The following is a 22,164-nucleotide window of genomic DNA, read 5'->3' as shown; positions in this document are numbered from 1 at the left end:
TTTTCCAGGACAGCCATTATTTTTTTTTACAAATTTCCCGGACAAGTCTTGAAACTCCGGTATGGTAGTCATGCCTTATACCGCATATCAAAATGACTTGCTTACCATAGTCTTAAAATCCACATCGACATTAAACTCGGTTTGGCTGAGTCAGTCGGCTCATAAAAAAAGAGGAGCAAGTAGAAAAGATGAAATTAAAAAGATCACGGCTTCAGTGGCAGTAAGTGAAAAAATCTGAAGAAATGTTGATTTATTTGGGTAGAGTTTGAACTCTCTATGAATATTTCAGCTTTATGTCAGTCTATTTAAATCTCTTAACAGCAGGTTATTCCTACAAAGAGGAACACTATGAGAATAAGTTAATTGTGACCAAAAAAAAAAGGGGGGGAAGAGAAATTAATCCTTTAGAAGAGGCCTTACCATTCCCCTATATGGAATATGCGAGATGCCTTCATCACAAGAAGGCGTATCTTGTCTGGAATGCATTTCATACTGAGATGCTGGAGAGTCCAGTCCCAGTTGTAATCATCAAATCTACAAAACTCCTGGAGAAATAAATATATAAATAAAACACTAAAAGTAATAGAAAAAAAATTATCAGAGAATTTATTATCTTACAGAACAACCAGAAAAGAAAAGGAATAAATAAATGAAATTTTGGAATATGTTTACTTCTTCCTTATGATAAATTACCGAAATATGTCTGGTTAAATTGTTTACAAATATTATTCTGAAGAAATTTCTAGAAAAAGCTGACCAGAATATAATTTATACAGCTAGGTCTGATGTTGATGAGAGGGTGCATTCTATGTTGTATTCTTTGTTCTTGCTTTGTTTCAGATCATTTTTTTTCTTTCTTCTCTTTATTTTCCTTTGACTATTTAAGCTTATTCAAGTTTGTTGTGCTTGACAGCTTTATTATTCACTTCTTCAACATCGCGCACCACATCTAGTGGGCTTTCAATTAAATTTCCCAAAATGCAACAGACTTAAAGATTGTCACTTTTTGATCTAGTCAGCAGGCATGTATTAATAAGTTTTGAGCCTAAAGTGATAAGTACCTTTATTGGAAAGTGTGTAATTTAGTGATGCTGAAACTATTATTGCAAGACAAAGGTAAAAGTGGTCCATAGAGTGAGTGAGATCTAGTTTATACGACCTTATAGGCCTTCAAATCAATGATTAGCCAATGAAAATCAGAGCATATTGATGTCATAGTTTTCAAAATTTAGCCTTTATTAAAGATATTGGTGGTAACCAGACATTTATTGTGATGTTTACAAGATGCACCATTGATACTTCATCCTCACTTCTTGATATCTGAAGACAATTATATACCTGGTGCGGTGAGAGACATTGATACAAGCATATATACACATTAGGCAACACATTATCCTGTCCAATTTGGATTGGACAGTTCCACACCTAAGGAAATGAAAAAGCTTGCTGTTTCAAGCATCATGGGTGCCAGCAGGAAGAAGTGCTGAAACCTGAAACTAAAATCTCGACACTTTGCCAAACCTGAAAATGTTCCTACTGAAAATGTGGCCTAAACGTTACTCTTATTTCATCACCGTTTTTATACCATTATTAAATGATTACACAGCAAACATATTGACACAATGAGGAAATTAATTTGATTTTAAAACTAAAGGTGGCTGAATCACGTTTTCGAATTTTTACCGATGCTATTAGGTTATTTTACTCAAAACACTGAAACCGGAGGTATTTGACTTCGAGATATCGCGAAACCGGAATTCCGGCATGAACCGGAAGACTGGCACCCATGTCAAGCATTAACACAAGTCAAAGACAGTCACTGACCGCGTCATCTGTATTACACATTATTTAGTCCACATACTATGCATGCATTGAAGTCTCGAGCAATGTGGTCACAACTTTTAATTCGGTGTTACTGCTTCATTTGCATTGTCTCTATGACGTTTTGTGGCAGAGGATAGGGAAAGTTTGGTATAAAATCTTCTTGGATGTTAGATTAAGAAAAATTTATTCTGAATGCCCATAACCTTGTCTAGCTTCGTAAATTATATTTAAAAAAATACATTCTCTGAAATTTGCTACCAATATCCCGAGTAGAGAGGTCCCAATTTAAAGGTTCTACTGTATTTTCTATTTTGGCCTTGATTACAAAATTATTAAATAAGAAGCATTCTGAAAAAAAAATATATCTCAATTTCTGGTGACAGGAGGAGAAAAAGCACAAATTAAATTACCGCACTCTTTTCGATTTCTGGTTTCGTTTCAATTCCATTTGACGAATTTTTAAAACAATGGTCATTCATTATTTATCTTTTTACAAAAATCATCCTAAAATACAATTTTCATGAAAGCTATATAAAATCCTTACCTTGATGCAGGATTTAATGTTCTTCCACAGAGATATATTGAATGTCATACCCATGTTGTGCTTGGATGAGATCCAATAGGCTCTTTCCACCTGTAAAACGATGTTTGTTATTGAAAGATCACATTTGACATTTGAAATAGTCATGTTATTTTTCATACAAAAACAAACAAACCAAAACAAAACAAAACAGTCCAAGAAAAAAACCTCAACTGCACCCGGGATTGATATTTTGGTCCCTTTGTGTGTGAAGCGAGTGCTCTACCAACTGAGCTATTGGAACCCCTTAGAAAGAAAAATACATTTGAAAAAAACATCCCAAAAAATCTGCCTGCCTCAGAATATACAGACTGATTTTTTGGGATGCTTTTTATCTTTTTTTTTTTCTGCTCTGTCTGGCACTGTTTCATACAAACTTTTTCAGATTTTTATTTGGCGTAATCATGAATCTTCTTCACATAAACTGCATGCCTAAGCCAAATTGACGACTATTTTCGATGCACATTCTAAATAAAACCAAACCAACCAAACAAGCAAATGAAAGTGAATTGAAAAAAGAATATCAAATCTTTCCCAGTGCTTTCAAACCAGTAATGATCTGTAGCAAAATCCTTAAGACAGTAAACTTCATGAGCTCAATATACAAAATGAAATGAATTGTGAAGTAAAGACTGAATATTTCTGGGGGTAAAAAAAGGGACAAAGCTTTCAAGACAGTCTATAATTCTATCTCTTCTATACGATAAAAATAATTGAATGTGCTTATTTGGAGAGTTGATTTCCTCCTTCACCACAAATATGTGACCTCTGGCCTCAAAATGTTACCATGTCGGGATGGATTTAATGATGAAATCTGAATTTATAGCCAAAAGTATGAGACTTGAATTGAGTTAAATCTATTCATTATATTTTGGAAAGGATACAGTTTTCTAAAGAGCAAAAAAACTAAAATTTCATATCTCAAATCATTTTAGCTTAAAATTAACTTTTCAGCATCTGGTTACCTGACATGATATAAAATTGAGATGGTGGCTAACATATAGAAAGGGCTGATCACTTTTACTTACGACGATAGAGCTCAATGAAAGGCAGAGATATTGGTAACTAAAAAAGGTTATATGAAATGGGTCACCCATTTCACCTTTTTGACCTTAAAAAAACAAACAAACCCGTTGAACATTTATATAGTGCAATATCCACTAAACATGCTCGAAGCGCTTAACAAAGGGTCCCTGGCCTACACCTACACTTAACATTAAGTATGAGACATGACGAGTTAGACTCTATTACAATTGTTTTTCCCCGACAGAGATAATGCTGTCATCAGCCCAGTACTCACTTTACACTTAAGTCCAGTGAGAGAATGTGAGTAAAGAGCCTTTTCCAAGGACTCAACTAAACACCCCTCAGAGCTGGATTGGAAACATGGATCTTCCGTTCTGAATGTAAGTCTCATACCACATAGCAAAACAATGGGTTAAATTTCAGTTAAAAGGTGAACAACTTAAAAAAAAAAAAATCAAAAGATAAACACACTTTACATCATTTACATTTATATTAGTTATTGAAAATCCTATACCTTGGCTCCATTCATGGCGTAATTTTGATTCTTGTCGTAGTTGCCTAAAACCAACATTCTACACTCTGGACAATCTCTGTGAAAGACACGAGTATGTTTAGTCTATATATGTTATGACATCATGTTTCACTAACATTCAGGAAGTCCTTCAGAGCCATCTGGACCTAAAAAATGTATCTAAAATTTAATAACATGAAAATGCGTTTGTATTTTGATAAATAATTTTTTTTTTTAAATTCTGTGATTTGAAAGAAGTTCAGTCTTGCTGTAAAAGGGTTAAAGTTAACTTAAGTGAAGATTTAAAAAATAAAATTCTAACCTTTTTAAAAATGTAATACTTTGCAATTTTATTTATATCCTCTTTACCAAAAAGGTGTGCATAATTATACAACAAACCAATCCTGACCTCTCACGTAGCCCTCGTAACATGTGAGTAGCAAAGATGAAGTCCTCAGACAAGTAGTAGTCGTCCTCCAACAAGATGACATTTCCCTCATAACCTTTCATTAGGTGGAGATCTTCAAACACATGCTGAAGCTATGAAAATAGATATTCAAAAGTAGTTGGGTTTTACTTTTTGATTCATTCCATAATACAGTGGAACTGGGATACAACGGGGATAGTGGGTCTAGCAAAAAATGCCTGTTGTAGCCGAGTCCCCCGTTATATCCATGCATATGGAATTAGAAGTGAAGCAATATTGAGGTAAAGATATAAAAAAACCCCACAAGGAACACATTTCAAGTTACCTCCCTAAGTAAAAAAAAAATCAGATACACCATACCTCACCCCTCTTCCACTTACTTCAGGATGCAAGGCCAGTTGTTGGAACAATGCAACAGTTAATTCTACCTTCCTCGTTTCATCTGCTTTCCATCCATTCCAACTGAGCCACTGACAGCCACTAAGCTCACCTCAAAACTCAAGTAGCGCACAGTCCTGGCCTCAGGCTTCAGATAGAGCTCTTCACCATCTCACTTCCCATAGGGCATAATTACCTAATTAGTCACAAGACACACATCCCTCACTCTATGCATAACACACTAGGCCTAAGTGTATCAACATGTTGATCGGTCATTCACACGCCTCCCACTAGCCTTTTGTTGCGTTGTTGTGAATACACAAAGTTCACAGAGAAACGTCAATAGTACACACAATAACTGCAATTTGCCCACTCCCACCTCATCTCTGTTCCCTATAAGTCTTACTTACTTACTTATCCGAACCAGCGACCACCTGAGCTCTAGCCCTTCGGTCTTGTGCCATGACGTAGAAGTTAGACGTCTTTTGTAGTTGTTCCAGGTGACTATAAAGTGTGTTACTGATGCTTGGATTTGGTGGGAGGAATGTGCATCTCAGATCTTCAAGAGGTTGACATTCAAGCAAGTCATATGTGTCATGTGTCCTTTCCTCTTTTCTTCTTGAGTGTGTAGGTTTCCTCAATTGGGTACTAACCTTGCACTCACACCCCTGTTATAGCTGTGTTCCAAGAAACATTTCCCCAATATAGCCATACATGATACATATGAACTATCAAGGCAGTAGAACTGGGGTTAAAAAAAATTCCTGTGTACCTGAGCTCCAGTTGCAACTGAGGCCGTTATACGCGACTTGTACTGTATTCATTTGCTTCATGCCCTTTATGTCGAGAACATTTTTCTCCAGATGGAAACTATAATTTTAATATAAGATAGACTCGCAGAAAAAAAAAGATAGACATAGAATAGTAAATATGGTCACAAACACTCATTTTAGATGCCCTTAAATAATTCTTTATTTCACTTAATAATATCAAACTTGTAACCCAAAAGGACATGTGAGGAATAAATTGCAATTAAATGAGAAGCTGGGGGGACTACATAGGTGATCAATGCTCCAAAACCAGGAAACAGATTAATTATTTACAATTCCCTACAAACTTTCCACTTCACAAGAGCAACAATAATTCTCATGATATAAGAAAAAAATGGTGATAAGAGATGTGTGGACATTTGGCTTCTTCCAAAATATATGAGTGAAAACAATTACGTTTCAGATTTCTCAAAATCATATTAAAAATGAACCAACTTTACATCGTGAAATGAGAATATTTTACTACAAATAATTTTACTTGTTAACAGTTATTCCATACCTTCCATATCCAATGATGTTTGGCTTGACAGTATTTGGCTTCCCTGTAGTGGCCATACTTGTCTGGGTGTTCAGCATTATTGCACTTTAATCTTCTGGCCCTGAAGTTATAAATATACGTTAGTAACAATGTTGCAAGCTTTCATTTAGATATTACCCAGAATGGTTGGAGTGGTCAATGTGGCAATATATTTCATTTCTACCATTCCAACCATTTATATTTTTTTGTAATCTAACAAACAAAGGTCACATTCAAGAACATTGAAGTTGCAGTTAACAATGAATAAGACCTTGACCCTTCGGCCTTCCTTCTTCAATTTGATTGGGTATTACTCTTAATATTGACAGTTTCAGGCTCTTGACTACTGACTAATAATTAATTTTTCAAAAATTGAATTGTGTTTTTCGAAAACAAAGATTAATGAATTATATTTATCAAAAACAAAGGTTAAATAGATTTTGTAAAATTTGTTTAATTCTGTGAAGTCAAACGACCAATCATCATTCCCAAACAATGTTTTTCAAATACTATATTAAAATGAGAGTATATTATATAAATCATTGCTATTACATACAAATTAGATTTTATATTGCTGAAAGACGTGAACAAAGATATTTTGATCAAAGAGAGATACCAATGAGAGCAACATGACAAGACTTACTCATCTTTTTTGGCATTCCTAGGACAATCATTTGGATGTTCTCCAGGGAATTCTCGCGTATACATTTGTTGAGCAAAAGGGTAAAATATCTGCATCACCTGAAATTGGAAACCATGAACATTCCAGTATCTTTCTACTATAAAACAAGCACAAAAGATTCTTACATACAGAAATGTCAATGTTAGATTTATCTTTTGCTGGATCTTAAAGTGACATGTCTTGACTTTCTTGAGAGACAATGGGCATAATATGGGATTCGATCGGTGACAATGGATCAAAACTTCCTTGGTTATGCCACTATATATTCATCACTAAGCCTCTTAATTAACTTGAAAATGAGTGGGTGGTGGTGGATATTATATCATCAGTTAGTGTTGAAATAATGCCTATCAAGCAATTTGTAAAGAATGAAATAGAAATTTGCTTCCATACATGCTGTCTGCGCCCAGGAGGTGGCCCACTGGATAAGTCTTTGCATTGTAATCTAGCAGCCCAGGTTTCAGATACACCTCAAGTACTTTTGCCTTTTTTTCTTTCTTGGGCAAGATTAAACGTGGGTCTGAAACCTGGGCTGCCCAGTGGAGATGTCAGATGGCAAGAGCAGAAAGAGTGATTTGGGGAACCATTCATATTTTTCTCTTGAAATGCCTAACCTGCACAAAAGGGCTATTTGTGGTTTTGCTTAATTTTTTCCCCCGCACTGTCTTGAGTCCTTAACTTAGAAAAACAACAGAAATATTCTTGCAAAGCATTTTCCTTAAGACTACAACCAGTATTCTACTCAATGCAGTAAGGATTATGAAGGCAGATGGAAAATCCCAATGAAAAAAAATGTGCAAGTCATTCAAATTAGTGATCTAATAGTAAAGCTATTACCCTGTATGTAGGTCAAGTCTCAAATCAGATTTTATATAATATAATGGGATATAACATTAATATAATTATAATGGGTATGACATCCCATTTTATACAGAACTTACCGGACAGAAGTCCACTGACTCGACAAGTTCATTGAGATGGGGAGAGTATACATCATGGCTAATGATGAGGAGACTTTTCTCAATGTCCTTGACCTTCCTCATGGAATCCAGGAGGATCTTGAGGTACTCAGCCCTGTCGTGTACCTGTACCAGAATGACCAGACTGTCAGGGCCCATGCTGAGACCAAACTTGTCCAAATTGTGGACGTGCTGCTCTGCATTGATCCGCTTTACTTCTTGCTTCAGGGCCTCAGTGTCCGATACGGAAATATTCTTGTGGTACCTGAAACAAAATCAGAGTAGAACAACTTTCATATCATAGAGACAATACCATCAAGAACAACAACAATGATGATGACGATGATGATAATAAAAGTAATGCTATTACAACAACAACTACAACTACTACTGCTACTACTAATACTAGTACAACTATTACTACTACTACTACTACTACTACTACTACTGATAAATAATATAATAATAATAATAATAATAATAATAATAATAATAATAATAATAATAATAATAATAATAGTAATTAATAATAATAATAATAATATAATAATAATAATAATAATAATAATAATAATAATGATGATGATGATGATGATGATGATGATGATGATGATGATGATGATGATGATGATGATGATGATGATGATGATGATGATGATGATAATAATATGTATAGTATTATGATCATAAAACTAAGAACACTAAATTATATTTTTACAAGACATTGAAACATTAAAAAAAAGTTTTGAATTTATTACTTTAGTAAAAGATACTTTTAAAGGTGTGTGTTTAGATAAATTTTGCAATGTTGAAATTGCGCTTATCTAATACGTTTTAACAATTTCGTAGGAAAATATTTTTTGCATCAAAATAAAGAAAATGCACACTCTTAATTTTGATAACGACAAGGCAAAAAGTTAATTATTTTGTTCTGTCCATTGAAGAAGTATTATTGCTATCAATACTAAACCCCTATGTATATTACATGCTTCGTTTCTTTTAGAATTTTGTTATGAATGATCTAAATCAATTTTATTGGTTTGGATTTATTGTTTATTCTCACAGCCTGGCATTTATCTGGATGGAATTTTGTTTTATATCTCTCTTTCCAATTATAAAATATTAAGAACTCTCCTCAAAATATTCTTATCGTTTTCAGTGTGTATTTGTCTATACAAATATGCGAATTAACTTGGCTTTGTACCTGGAGCCAAACGTTTATCGGTGTCACTAATTTAACCCAAAAAAAAATAAATAAAAAAGGAATTGTCCTAAAACTGTTCCCTGTGGTATCTATTTGATCTTACCAGTATTTCATATGACTCAATCCGTTTTGGGTAATACTTGGGGAAAAAAATGAATTAATCCAAATTAGTAATTGTCCTGAAATTCCATATATTTTCAGTTTTATATATTAAGAATCCTTTGTGATCTTTTTTTTGGGCCAAAATCTTAAAGAATTGAGCCAATTTGACCTTTGGTGTTTACACAATTGCTGCAGTCATTGATGGTAATTCTCAATGATGATCTACAGATTTTTTTAAAAAACCACAATAATTTCATCAATTTTCCACAAAATTTTGTTTAAAAACACTAATCTGGAAGCAAAATTCGAATTTGGCCACATTTTTATCCGCCAAGATATCAATTTTATTTTGTACTTAGTATTTTTTAATCCGTAAAAGTGGCAGGTCTTGGGTTATTATTTAATTAATCAGTTACAAGTTTTAACATTTGGGTATTTTGCTTTGAGACAATGATGCCATGCCTGAAAGAGCAATTAATATGTTTCAAGGATGTCCTTTGGGAATATTTTTGAAGAAATTTTCTGGTATCTCATTTGGGCCTGCAGCTTTCTGTCCATTCAACGTGACCAGAAGTTTTGAAAGTCCCTTTTAAAAATATACCGCTGTTAATTCTTTCAGAAAGTTTTTGCCTTTCAGGAAATGGATCAGAAAATAAGCAAATGGACTGTTTAATGTATCGGCTTTTTTATTTTGGATCCTGTATTAGTTTTAAGTCTGGGATACTTGTCTGTTCTTGGTTCTTACTTTAAATGCATATCCAGAGTTGTTGATTTTTTGGGTTTTTTTTTTGTGTAACAAAAATAGCATTGTGATAATTTGAATGGGCTTTTGTTCCAGCTTGTTGGCATTCTGTTTTAAATTTGTAACGTATTTTTTTCTCTTACATGACATTGTACCATGTTAAAATGGTATTTTCAACAGGCCTTTGCTGCTCACCTGGCCTTCTCATTGGTCTTGTTGGCAGAGGAGGATGAGACATTATTCGAGTTTTCTGTGTGAAGAGGTCGCGGTGCCTTGGGCGTGATGGCGACACTTAGCCTGGCTACGACAGGAACCCCGGCCACACTGTGTTGGACGTGGTTTCCCATGTAGTTGGGATGGAGGCCCTTGTTGGAAGACTGGCTGTCATCTCTGGACAAGGATCGGGAGAAATGAGATAATAGTTTGCTTCCGTATCTTGTTTGTCTCTAGTCTCACGATTTTATAAACTTTGGCAGCGACTAGGCATTTTGAACAATCATATATAATCTTTTCAGAGACCCGGTTTTGACTCATTATATCATTCAATTTCTTCGCTTCAATATTACTAACAATTAAAAAAATCATAGCAAAAAACTTACAAGCTCAAACATACACACACACGCGCACACGCACATACACACACTCATACACACACACACACACAAGCTAAGAGCACAGCGACTGGTTCGCTTAAGTAATAAACAATGCAATTAATAGTGTTATACTCTGGTCTTGTTCATTGGGTGACGTGGAAAGCTAAAAAGCGTATTTGTGGTGAAGACTTAATTCTCACGCAAAAGCAACGATAGCAAAGAATGCAAAGGCCACTGCGGCTATGTGGTCTAGTGGTATAACACTCGCTTTCGGATCGGAAGGTCCTGGGTTCAACCGAATTATACGCTCGGCGTATAGTTGAGTCCTTGGAAAAGGCTCTTTACTCACATTCTCACACCGTACTCGGGTGTAAAATGAGTACCTGGCCGTTAACAGCGTTGTCTTTGTCCGAAAAATTGTAATATCGCCTAACAGGTGTCATGTCCTGTCCTACATGTTAAATGTTGCTGTTGACCAGGGACTCCCTTGTAAAGCGCTTTGAGCACATTTAGTGGATATTGCGCTATGTAAAGCTCAATTAAAAATTTTAAAAGACTCACCCACTCCCGTCCCCAGGCGGGGCGTTGTAGAGCACGTGCAGGTTGAGCATGACGAAGACCACCATGGTAGTGACCAGCACAAACCGGAAAGAGCGCCTCAAGGACAGACGCATGGTTCACGACGTCGTGTCCTTGTCCCGCCCTTTCCAATCGGGTGATAGTCGTATGCTCCGTGGTCAGAGGACTAGGTACTCAAGCTGTGGAGTGGCGGGAGAAAGGCAAGGGTGGTTGGAGTCCGTTGTGGAAGATGCAAACTGAAAATTGGAAGCAGAAAATAAAGACAAATAAATAAATAAATAAATAAATAAATAAATAAATAAATAAATAAATGTAAACATTAACTTAATTTATTGTGCGGCTATGTGGTCTAACGGGATGACACTCGCTTTCGGATCGGAAGGTCCTGGGTTCGAGCCTCGCGCTCGGCGCATAGTTGAGTCCTTGGAAAAGGCTCTTTACTCATATTCTCTCTCTGAGTACTTGGGCGATGTCTTTGTCCGAAAATTGTAATATCGCCTAACAGGCGTCATGTCCTATCCTACATGTTAAATGTTGCTGTTGACCAGGACCCATTGAAAAGCGCTTTGAGCACATTTAGTGGATATTGCTCTATATAAAGCTCAATTTTTAAAAAATAATTTTTATTTGCTTCTTCAGGCAACGCAGTTCAGGCCAGGTTCGTTTAGTTATAAACCCCAAAATTGGACGAGTGAGATAAAAAGCGTCGCACAGTGTAGCTCGAGTTTGGAATTGTCACATTCTCTTTGATATTCTATTCATTCTGGTGGTTCTGATAGGTATATATAGCAATATATCCGACAACTCAGTAATCAGTGCCTGCTCGACCAACATTGTTTAACTCATTGTTTCACTTAAAATCTCAAGAAAATAAATGGATGACAATCGACCTCGGGTACATTTAATAATAATAATAATAATAATAATAATAATAATAATAATAATAATAATAATAATAATAATAATAATAATAATAATAATAATAATAATAATAATAATAATAATAATAATAATAATAATAATAATAATAATAATAATAATAATAATAATAATAATAATAATAATAAACATTTATATAGCGCTCATTCTCGTGTAAAACACAAGCTCTGGGCACTTTACAATATAAATATCAATTTTAAGTGACAAAAATAAAATAATAATAATGCATATTTTTTAAAAATATTATATTTATTATATTAATATGATGAACAAGACAGCGACGACAATGAAGGCGAGGAGGGTGTGAAGTGTGAAGCCATATGGAACATGGGGCCTAATTTATATCAGTTATTATAGCGTTAAACAGACGACAACAATAATGACTTACTATGAGTTACTATTTGGGTAGGATGCTAGTCCATAGTAAAAAAACAAAAACAAAAACAAACAAAACTTTCAGGTAGGTCTAAGAGACCAAACTACCCAACAGGACTGGGTGGACAGAGAAAACTGAGTTCAAAACGCCTGTTTAAAAAGGTGCCGAATCGTTGACTTGGATAGTGGAGCAAGAGACACTGTTTTATTAAGGGGCATACTTGCTTGCTTTGCGTTTCTATGAATTTAACGGCTCTTGTGAGATTTTGGGTCAATTCATGGCCAAAAGAAAAGTGAAGATGATGGAAAAGATTGGATTAAGTTAAGACGAAAAGATCTAGTTTAAATGGCGAACATAAAGCCCTTTGCGATTAGTCAGAAATCACTTAAGAAATCCCACTCATACTCGTAAGGCAACGGTACTGAATAATATCACACGTAGAGATAATTTAAATGAAGAATAAAAATCCCCCACAAAAATAAATATTTAAACATTTTTCAGAAAAATAAACTTACTCAAATTGAGAGAATCAACAAAATGAAAAATAAAGACCCCTCCCCCCCCGGCCACCAAAAAAACCCAACAAAAAACCCATTAAAAAGTCACGAATTACTTTTAAAAATCGATTCCAATCAACAACAGCCCACGTTATTGCTCATGGTGTAACTGTATTGCACTTTAACAACGTGACAAATCAATCTTGCAACTGTTTTTTTCTCACAGTAAATATAGGCTGCTGAGTTGGGGATACTCAAATATATTCTCTACAATTGTCCGTACTCACAGAAAAACTCTACTTCATACCATTAGAGAGGTACGAAAGGGCAATGTTTTTCAATGGATATCTCATTGTTTAAAAAAACTGAGTTTGTACACTCACGCACGCACGCGCGTGCATACACACACACACACACACACACACACACACACACACACACACACACGTAAATACGAATTGATCTGAGAATTCAGCAGCATTTTAAAAATACGATTACAGATATTGCCCCCCCCCCTCTCAAGTAATAGTAATAGGAAATAATAATGATAATAGCGATGATGATGACAATGATGTTAATGATATAGATGACGATAAAATAATAATAATAATATAATAATAATAATAATAATAATAATAATAATAATAATAATAATAATAATAATAATAATAATAATAATAATAATAATAATGGTGATGACGAATATGATGATGAAGATGATGATGATAACAATGACGACGACGATGATGATGATAATAATAATAATAATAATAATAATAATAATAATAATAATAATAATAATAATAATAATAATAATAATAATAATAATAATAATAATAATAATAATAAAAATAATAATAATAATATAATAATAATAATAATAATAATAATAATAATAATAATAATAATAATAATAATAATAAGTACAACAACAGGGATCCTCCATAAAAGGGGGCACTACATAATGGAGGAGGAGGAGGGGGTCGGGGTGAAGAAGAAGAAGAAGAAGAAGAAGAAGAAGAAGAAGAAGAAGAAGAAGAAGAAGAAGAAGAAGAAGAAGAAGAAGAAGAAGAAGAAGAAGAAGAAGAAGAAGAAGAAGGAGGAGGAGGAGGAGGAGGAGGAGGAGGAAAAGGAGGAGAAAAAGAAGAAGAAAAAAAAAAGAAAAAAAAGAAGAAGAAGAAGAAGAAGAAGAAGAAGAAGAAGAAGAAGAAGAAGAAGAAGAAGAAGAAGAAGAAGAAGAAGAAGAAGAAGAAGAAGAAGACGACGACAACAACAACAGTGGATTCAACATGCTGTTCACCATACGAATATGCCAGAAGCCAACCCAAACAGTAATGATTACACAGCAATACATGAAAACTCAAATAATTTCATTTCCGTCTTTCATGGACAAGCTTCAATTTCGCGTCTGCCACTGACATTCCGTGGCCCTTGGCATTACATTACATGTCATAAAATGAATATTATGAATTATAAGAACACCCGACTGTCGTACTCTGAAAAAAAAAAACAACAAAAAAAACAAAAAACAAAAAGAAAACAACAAAAAAAAAACAAAACAAAAAACAAAAAACAAACAGAAACCAAAAAACAAAACAAAAACAAAACAAAAAACAAACAAACAAAAAAACAAAAAAAAAAAACAACAAAAAACAAAAACAAAACAAAACAAACAAAACAACAAACAAACAGATTTTAAAAATTTTGTCAAGAAAACCAGTCCTTCAAACAAAATGTCGATCGATTATAATGTGACACTCATCTTGTCAAAAGCTCTCAAAGCTTGGACTTCTAGGAAGTCTCAGGAATGAGATTTTGTTGTTGTTGTTGAAAAGACGAGGGTTATTTTAATCTATCAATATCTAATTTGATGAACTAGTTAGCTGTCTGGCCAAAATATGTAAAATGTTTTGTTTTTTTTAAAATCATTCCGAGTATGGCAGCATAATATGCCAGGAAAGTGCATTCGGTGCTCTCTCCCGACTACGACTTGGGAATACGAGAAAGGACTGCAGGCAGGGTTGCCTGGATCGTGAGTCAGTCGTGCATTGATAGAATCGTGAATACTAAGCTGCTAAAAGCTGTATGTAGGCCGTATAAAGTATTGGACTAAAAAAAAAAAAATAAAAAAATAAAAGAAAGTTATAGAAGGCGAAATATGCGGCAAAGGCATATTTTTTCTTTAAAAAAAGACGAAATATGCTGCAGATACGCGGGAGGTAAAAATTATGCGGATGCGGTGGCATTTTTTCTGGAGGGAGGGACAGGTCATAGAAATCGTCATAGTGTCTGTTCATGGCTAGGTCTGAAAACTAAAAACTGATTTCAAAGGATAACAAAAACAATACTGATATATTATTGTTATTATACAGCGACAGTTGTACTCTGTTTGGATGAGGAGGGGGAGTTAAAAAAAAAAAGTTTATATAGTTTCTCGACACTCATTTCTTAACTCACTCAATCCTAGAGATTTTTGCTACTTTTTAAAATTGGAAAAAAAAATGTATAAAAATTGAGCACGTGCATAGATATTTTTATTCAACTACCATTAACATACAAAAACTAAAAACAATAGCTTTGATACTACGCCTATAATTTGTCTCATAAAAATGTAATAAATTGGCATGGGGTAAAAGTTAACCCCGGGTAAACTACGGATATAGTCGTTGTTAGGGTTGAATGAGTTAAGGGGGGTCTGGAAATCTGGACTTATCACTATTTACTACTATTTATTTATAAGACGACATTTGTTGTGATAGCACAGCGCACCATGGCGGGAGCTCCTTTCTTATTTTGGCCAGAAAATTTCACCTTTTATACTTTTCTATTAAGATGACTCCGAATTTATAGAGAAAAGTCTTAAACCCGAGACCTCTTGTGGGTATCAAGTGTAAGATTTGATGACAAAGGAGTCACGTTTACATATATATATATATATATATATATATATATATATATATATATATATATATATATATATATACACTAGTAAAAAGCCCGCAATTTCGCAGGGAAAGAACTATTTTCATTCGATACTGTACTCACCATCATTTAATGAGGGCAGATTGGTAAACAACGTTGTCTGTGTAATTTGGTATATCTTCGGTTGATTTTTCTGTGTGGCCCAATAATATATTTAATAATATATTCCCTCAACTAACCCCAAGAAAAAATTAAACCTAGTACCTTTAATTAACCCCAATAGGAAAAACAAACACCCTAGCACTTTAATAATACTTATGACTAACCCTAATAGGAAAAAAAAATCATCCGATCTCGAGCTAACCCTAATAGAAAAAATCATGAAAAATTGAATAAATAAACGCCTGACAAAAGATCAAAGGTGAAAATACAAATTTAAAGAATACTGGGGATGTAGGAGCTTTCGGAATGTCTCCCCTTTACTTAACTTATGGAAAAACAAACTTCCTAGCACCTTTAATAAGACTTATGACTAACATCTCGAGCTAACCCTAATAGAAAAAACAACAACTCTCGGACTGCTTTGCACTACCTTTCAATATTTAACAAATCAAAAAGGCGGCTGAAAATCAAAACAATGGTCAAATTAAGAAATTTTAAACTTTCACAAATCTATCAAGGTTTGTTCTAGAGTTTTTAAAATACTTCTAGATATAATGACAAATTGAATAAAGAAATGCCGGACAAAATATCAACGGTGAAAATACAAATTTAAAGAATACTGGGGATGTAGGTAGGAGCTTTCGGAATGTCTCCCCTTTACTTAACTTATGGAAAAACAAACATCCTAGCACCTTTACTAAGACTTATGACTAACCTAAATGGAAAAAGAAATATCCTCGATCTCGAGCTAACCCTAATAGTAAAAAAAGAATCAAAACTGATCACCGCTAAATCAACAACACAACGGAAGTAATAATAGTACTTGATATCATAAATAGATGACGCAAATTGACAACTTTTTACAGTGCCAAAATTAGTTGATTTTGGGAACCATGTGTCGTCGGTACATATTTTATGATATTATCTGTTTGACTCAACGAACTTTCAAACTGACTTTAAATTATAAAAGGAAATAAAGTTATCTGTTTATCTATCTGTAAAAAATACATTTCTAATTTTCAAATCTCGAGTTGTGCGCCGTATCAATTTTTTTATTGACTCAAATAAGCACAATGTTCTCCACAATGCTATATTTTTTAAAGAAAGGATATATATATATATATATATATATATATATATATATATATATATATATATATATATATATACACACACACACAAAAGTCAATGAAAAATGGTCTTGTGGTATGACACTCTCTTTCGGATCGGAAGGTCCTCGATTCGATCCTTGGTCGGCGGGCATAGTTGAGTCCTTGGAAAAGTCTCTGTACTCACATTCTCCCTCCGTACTCGGGTGCAAAATGATTACTTGGTCGTTAACAGCGTTGTCTCTATCGGACAAAAAAAAATGTAATAACGCCTAACAGGCGTCATGTCTCGTTCTACTTGTTTCGTGTTGTTGTTGGTCAGGGACCCTTTGTAACGCACTTTGAACACGTTTAGTGGATATTGTTTTATATAAGATCTCAATTTAAAAAAAAACAACAATCGAACGGCAAAAGATGTGCAAATGCTTTTAAAAAAAGAAGGAAGAAAGAAAGAAAGAAAGAAAGAAAGAGAGAGAGAGAGAGAGAGAGAGAGAGAGAGAGAGAGAGAGAGAGAGGGGGGGGGAGGAGGAGGCAGTAGGACAACAACAATAACAAAAGCCAAAAATATAAAAGAAACAAAACCGATACTAAAACGTGCTCGGGCACATGGAAACTCAATTTAATCTGCATCAGGTTTGCCAGCAAATGAGAGGAAATGTCACTTAGTGAAGTGAAATATTTACCACAATAATCAATAATAATATACTCAATTCGGGGTTGTGTAGATACAATATTTTCTTATTAAAAATTTAAAAAAATAAATTTTTTCCCCACTTTTTTTTTTTTTTCAGAAGGAAGTGAGAAATCACCATTTTTATTACGGATCTATCCAATACATGTATTTTCTATTGATATTCTTTTCATATCGTATAGAATTGTCAGAAATATGTATAATATAATAAAATATGCGAGGGATGCCTTCCTGTTACAAACGCTATCTAAAAACATTTCACAGTGCTTATTACGATCTGATCGGACAATTATATGAGCATATTCAATTTATCAATGAAAGCGGTAATCGAGTTTCCATTCTCCAATACACTGATAAAAACAAACGTCCAACCTTTTCATGGCCTTCAGCCAATTTTTTCCAATACAAATAATTAAGGTAATTTCATTAATGGAACAAAACTAACAAATAAAGAAATTAATATGAATTTGGAAAATTACAATATAAATTGGGGAAAAAAAAAGCGTCAGAAAAGACAGTTTTTAAAAAATGATAATAATTTCATGAAAATTCGAGATGGGGACGACAAGGAAGAGAAGAGGAGGAGAAGGACGAAAAGGAGGAGAGGGAGGGGGAAGAGGAGGTGATGTTGGTGGATGATTAGGATAATGATGATGAGGTTGGTGGAGATGGCGATTACGTCGTTAAATAGCCCGTATGATACCGTCCTATTAACAAGTGAGTGACGGAATTAATGAATAGCCCTACGTTTTTCCTTCTTTTACTACATAATATACTATAAAACGCACAAGATACGAGCTTTGAAATCAAGCACATGTCTACTTAAAAATGACGATGTAGCATCATGAATTAAAACAAAATATCGCAAGAATGATTATAAAAATGTGTACAGTAGACCTCGGAAATATTGAATTGGCCAAGACAGAAATAAGGCTCGTTTATCAGTAGCTCATCTAATTTTTACTCGTATCAGTACAGTTCTATAACCAGTCAACTTCTAATAATATAATCATATTTTCATTATTTTTCTATTATCGCGGCCACATCCCGCATCGCTTTTGCAGACGGGCCAATGCCTTCTCTTCTCCCGTAACATTACCACCCCACGCCCATAAAAACATGCACATATACGCACATACATACATACATACATACATACATACATACATACATACATACATACATACATACATACACATACATACATACATACATACATACATACATAATACATACATAACACAACACTACATACATACAATACATACATACATACAACACACACATACCATACATACATACATACATACAATACATACATACATCAACATACATACAACATACATACATACATACATACATACATACATACATACATACATACATACATACATACACATACATACATACATACATACACATACATACATACATACATACATACATACATACATACATACATACATACATACATACATACATACATACATACATACATACATACATACATACATACATACATAACATACATACAACATACATACATACATACATACATACATACATACATACATACATACATACACACATACATACATACATACATACATACATACATACATACATACATACAACATACATACACATACATACATACATACATACATACACATACATACATACACACATACATACATACATACATACATACATACATACACACTACATACATACATACATACATACATACATACATACATTACACACAACACATACACACATACATACATACATACATACATACATACATACATACATACACATACATACAATACATACATACATACATACATACATACACTACATACATACATACATACATATACATACATACATACATACATACATACATACATACATACATACATACATACATACATACATACATACAACATACATACATACATACATACATACATACATACATACATACATACATACATACATACATACATACATACATACATACAGAGCCAGAAAAGCTTTAACACTTTTTTCATCAACAATTCCGAGTATTTTATATCTATATCATTGTTAAAATGCACGTTTGAAAAAAAAAAAAAATAGACGAGCAATTCGCAGTATTTTGTCCCCTTCATTAAAATGTATCCTCCCCGGAACATGTGCATACAATTATGCACAATAAACAAGTTCAAAGCAATCGAGAATCAACAGTTTTAGTTGCATAGTAAGGCAAGATCATTGGTACGGTAATTTGAAAAAAAAAACACAAAACAACAAAAACCCAACAACTAACCCCCCCCCCCCAAAAAAAAAAAACAAAAACAAAAAAAAACAATAATTAAAAAACAAACAAAATACATACACACGCACACACACAAACACACACACACGCACAAAAAAAAAAACCCGGGTGATTTTAAATAAAATCATGTTACAAATTGAAAGGTTTACTTTAGGCAATTGCCAATATGAAATATCCATTTCCATAGAATTTCCCATCAATAATTAAAGGAAACTACCAAAAATAATGAACAGAAAAGTATATATATATATATATATATATATATATATATATATATATATATATATATATATATATATATATATATATATATAATAACAGAATAAAAATATAGATAAATAAGTGTTATGACGAAGGTGCTGATGCCGATGACATGGAATCATTGATAACTGTACAGTACATAGATAGTTACAATGACGAGGCCAATGGTGATGAGGTTAGTACTAATGAGCACGGTGATATAATTTGTGACCCACCGTATCAAAGCGGTATTATGTCGGGATCCAATCGGTAAGGGAAATTGAATTCATTCCTGCATTGCAAAAACTTCTAAGCTCCAATTTCTCATCATTCTATCTCTAAATTCACTGTTTGGGGTCTGAATCATCCCGACATAATACCGTTTTGAGACGGAGGGTCACATTTGTGTTGCTATTATTGGAAATGGAAGATTATGATCCGTTATACGATGATAACGAACGATGCTGGTGAGGATAATGATGATGATGTTGGCGACAATGATGACGATGACGAGGATGACTATAGTGATAGCAACGACGCTGGTAAGAAATAATGACAGTGAAATGACTCGACTGAACACAACGGTAGAGGTGACGACAATGATAGTGATAGTAATGACAAAGTGATAAATGTTAAAAAATCAACCAGATATTATAGTCATGTACACAAATAAAGAACACACTGGAAGATTGAGTCTGATAGACCTTCTCTCTCTCTCTCTCTCTCTCTCCCCCCCCCCCCCCCCCCCCCCCCCCCCTATCCCCAGATTACGTACAAGGTCCGATTAACAGTTTATACTGCGTTTCACCAAGGTGTATTTAGGTTGCCGATACTTATCAAAATCTTTACTCCATGTTTAAAAGATTGCGTGTTTTTTAGGACACACACACACACAAACACACACAAACACAGACACACACTACACGATATACTTAGATTCGTCGGGTCAACAATATAGTTTTAAGGAAGTGGTTATTCAGTATCAGATACTGAATAGTGCTTTGCCACTATTCAGTATCCATAAGGAACTCTTTTTTATAGAGAGAGTGAAAAGTGCGACAATCTCGGATGAATGGAAATAAACTGTTGACCTACTTCCAGATTGAACACATGCACTAACTGACAGCCCGATTCAAAGCTGTAAAAATATTTTGATCGTAATTTTTTTTTTAATTTTTGCTTTTATGCAATTAACATAGTTCAAAATATCAAAATAAGAGTGGCATTCAAATCCATTTTTAAATGTCTAAATAGACATGATTAAATGTCACTAAGAGTTCAGTGACACCATGGCTTGGTGGATATAAGCTGTTTGACTCTGAGTTTTAAGGTTCGAGAGTTCAAATCCCGGTAGGGGTGACCTGTTTTTTTTTTTCCCCATTATTTTTTTAATTCCTCTGTCTATTGATATTTTTTAAACTTTTGTTTTTATAATTTTATTTGCTTGTAATATACTTTAATGTTGATATTATACTATTGTACTTTTATTATTATTATTATTATTATTATTATTATTATTATTATTATTATTATTATTATTATTATTATTATTATTATTATTATTATTATTATTATTATTATTATTATTATTATTATTATTTCTACTTACTTACTATTATTATTATTGTTGTTGTAATCGTCATCATCACTATTATGATTATGATGATTTTTTTTTTAATCAAGTAGTTGGAGTAATTTAATCAGTTATCGATTTATTACGAATATCTTTTATGTGTTATCATCTCGTTGTTGTTTTTCATTATTGTGCTCTTCTATTGTTCATTATTTTTAAAAATCTTGTTTTTTTTTCTGTTTGTCTCATTTGTTATTGTTGTTGTTGTTGTTATTGTTGTTGTTGTTTGTTTGTTTGTTTGTTTTGTCATCTAAGGCAAACCCAATTCATTATAAATATGTGGGCAGACTTTCTGCATTTTTTAATTGAGCGATG

At 33.5% G+C, this 22,164-nt stretch overlaps 1 protein-coding gene across 3 annotated transcripts in view; it reads right to left on the bottom strand.

The window, feature by feature from the left end:
- The window catches only part of LOC144966333 (alpha-1,6-mannosyl-glycoprotein 2-beta-N-acetylglucosaminyltransferase-like), a 78,321-nt gene that overhangs the window by 2,536 nt on the left and 53,621 nt on the right, over window positions 1–22,164 (bottom strand). For all 3 annotated transcript variants that reach the window (XM_078902645.1, XM_078902644.1, XM_078902646.1), the window contains 9 exons: window positions 10,937–11,190; window positions 9,978–10,172; window positions 7,717–7,999; window positions 6,737–6,834; window positions 6,076–6,175; window positions 4,351–4,481; window positions 3,945–4,020; window positions 2,369–2,458; window positions 421–545 (listed from right to left, as the gene is read on the bottom strand). In XM_078902645.1, coding sequence (XP_078758771.1) covers window positions 421–545; window positions 2,369–2,458; window positions 3,945–4,020; window positions 4,351–4,481; window positions 6,076–6,175; window positions 6,737–6,834; window positions 7,717–7,999; window positions 9,978–10,172; window positions 10,937–11,049 — 1,211 coding nt within the window. In that variant the 5' untranslated portion in view covers window positions 11,050–11,190. The remainder of the gene's footprint in view (window positions 1–420; window positions 546–2,368; window positions 2,459–3,944; window positions 4,021–4,350; window positions 4,482–6,075; window positions 6,176–6,736; window positions 6,835–7,716; window positions 8,000–9,977; window positions 10,173–10,936; window positions 11,191–22,164) is intronic.

The sequence above is a fragment of the Berghia stephanieae genome, chromosome 2, assembly GCF_034508935.2.
Source record: "Berghia stephanieae isolate SIO BIC M18660-M18661 chromosome 2, UCSD_Bste_1.3, whole genome shotgun sequence".
NCBI classification, from domain to species: Eukaryota; Metazoa; Mollusca; class Gastropoda; order Nudibranchia; family Aeolidiidae; genus Berghia; species Berghia stephanieae.
Note: the sequence above shows the minus strand (reverse complement) of the source record. Positions and strands in the feature narration are given on the sequence as shown.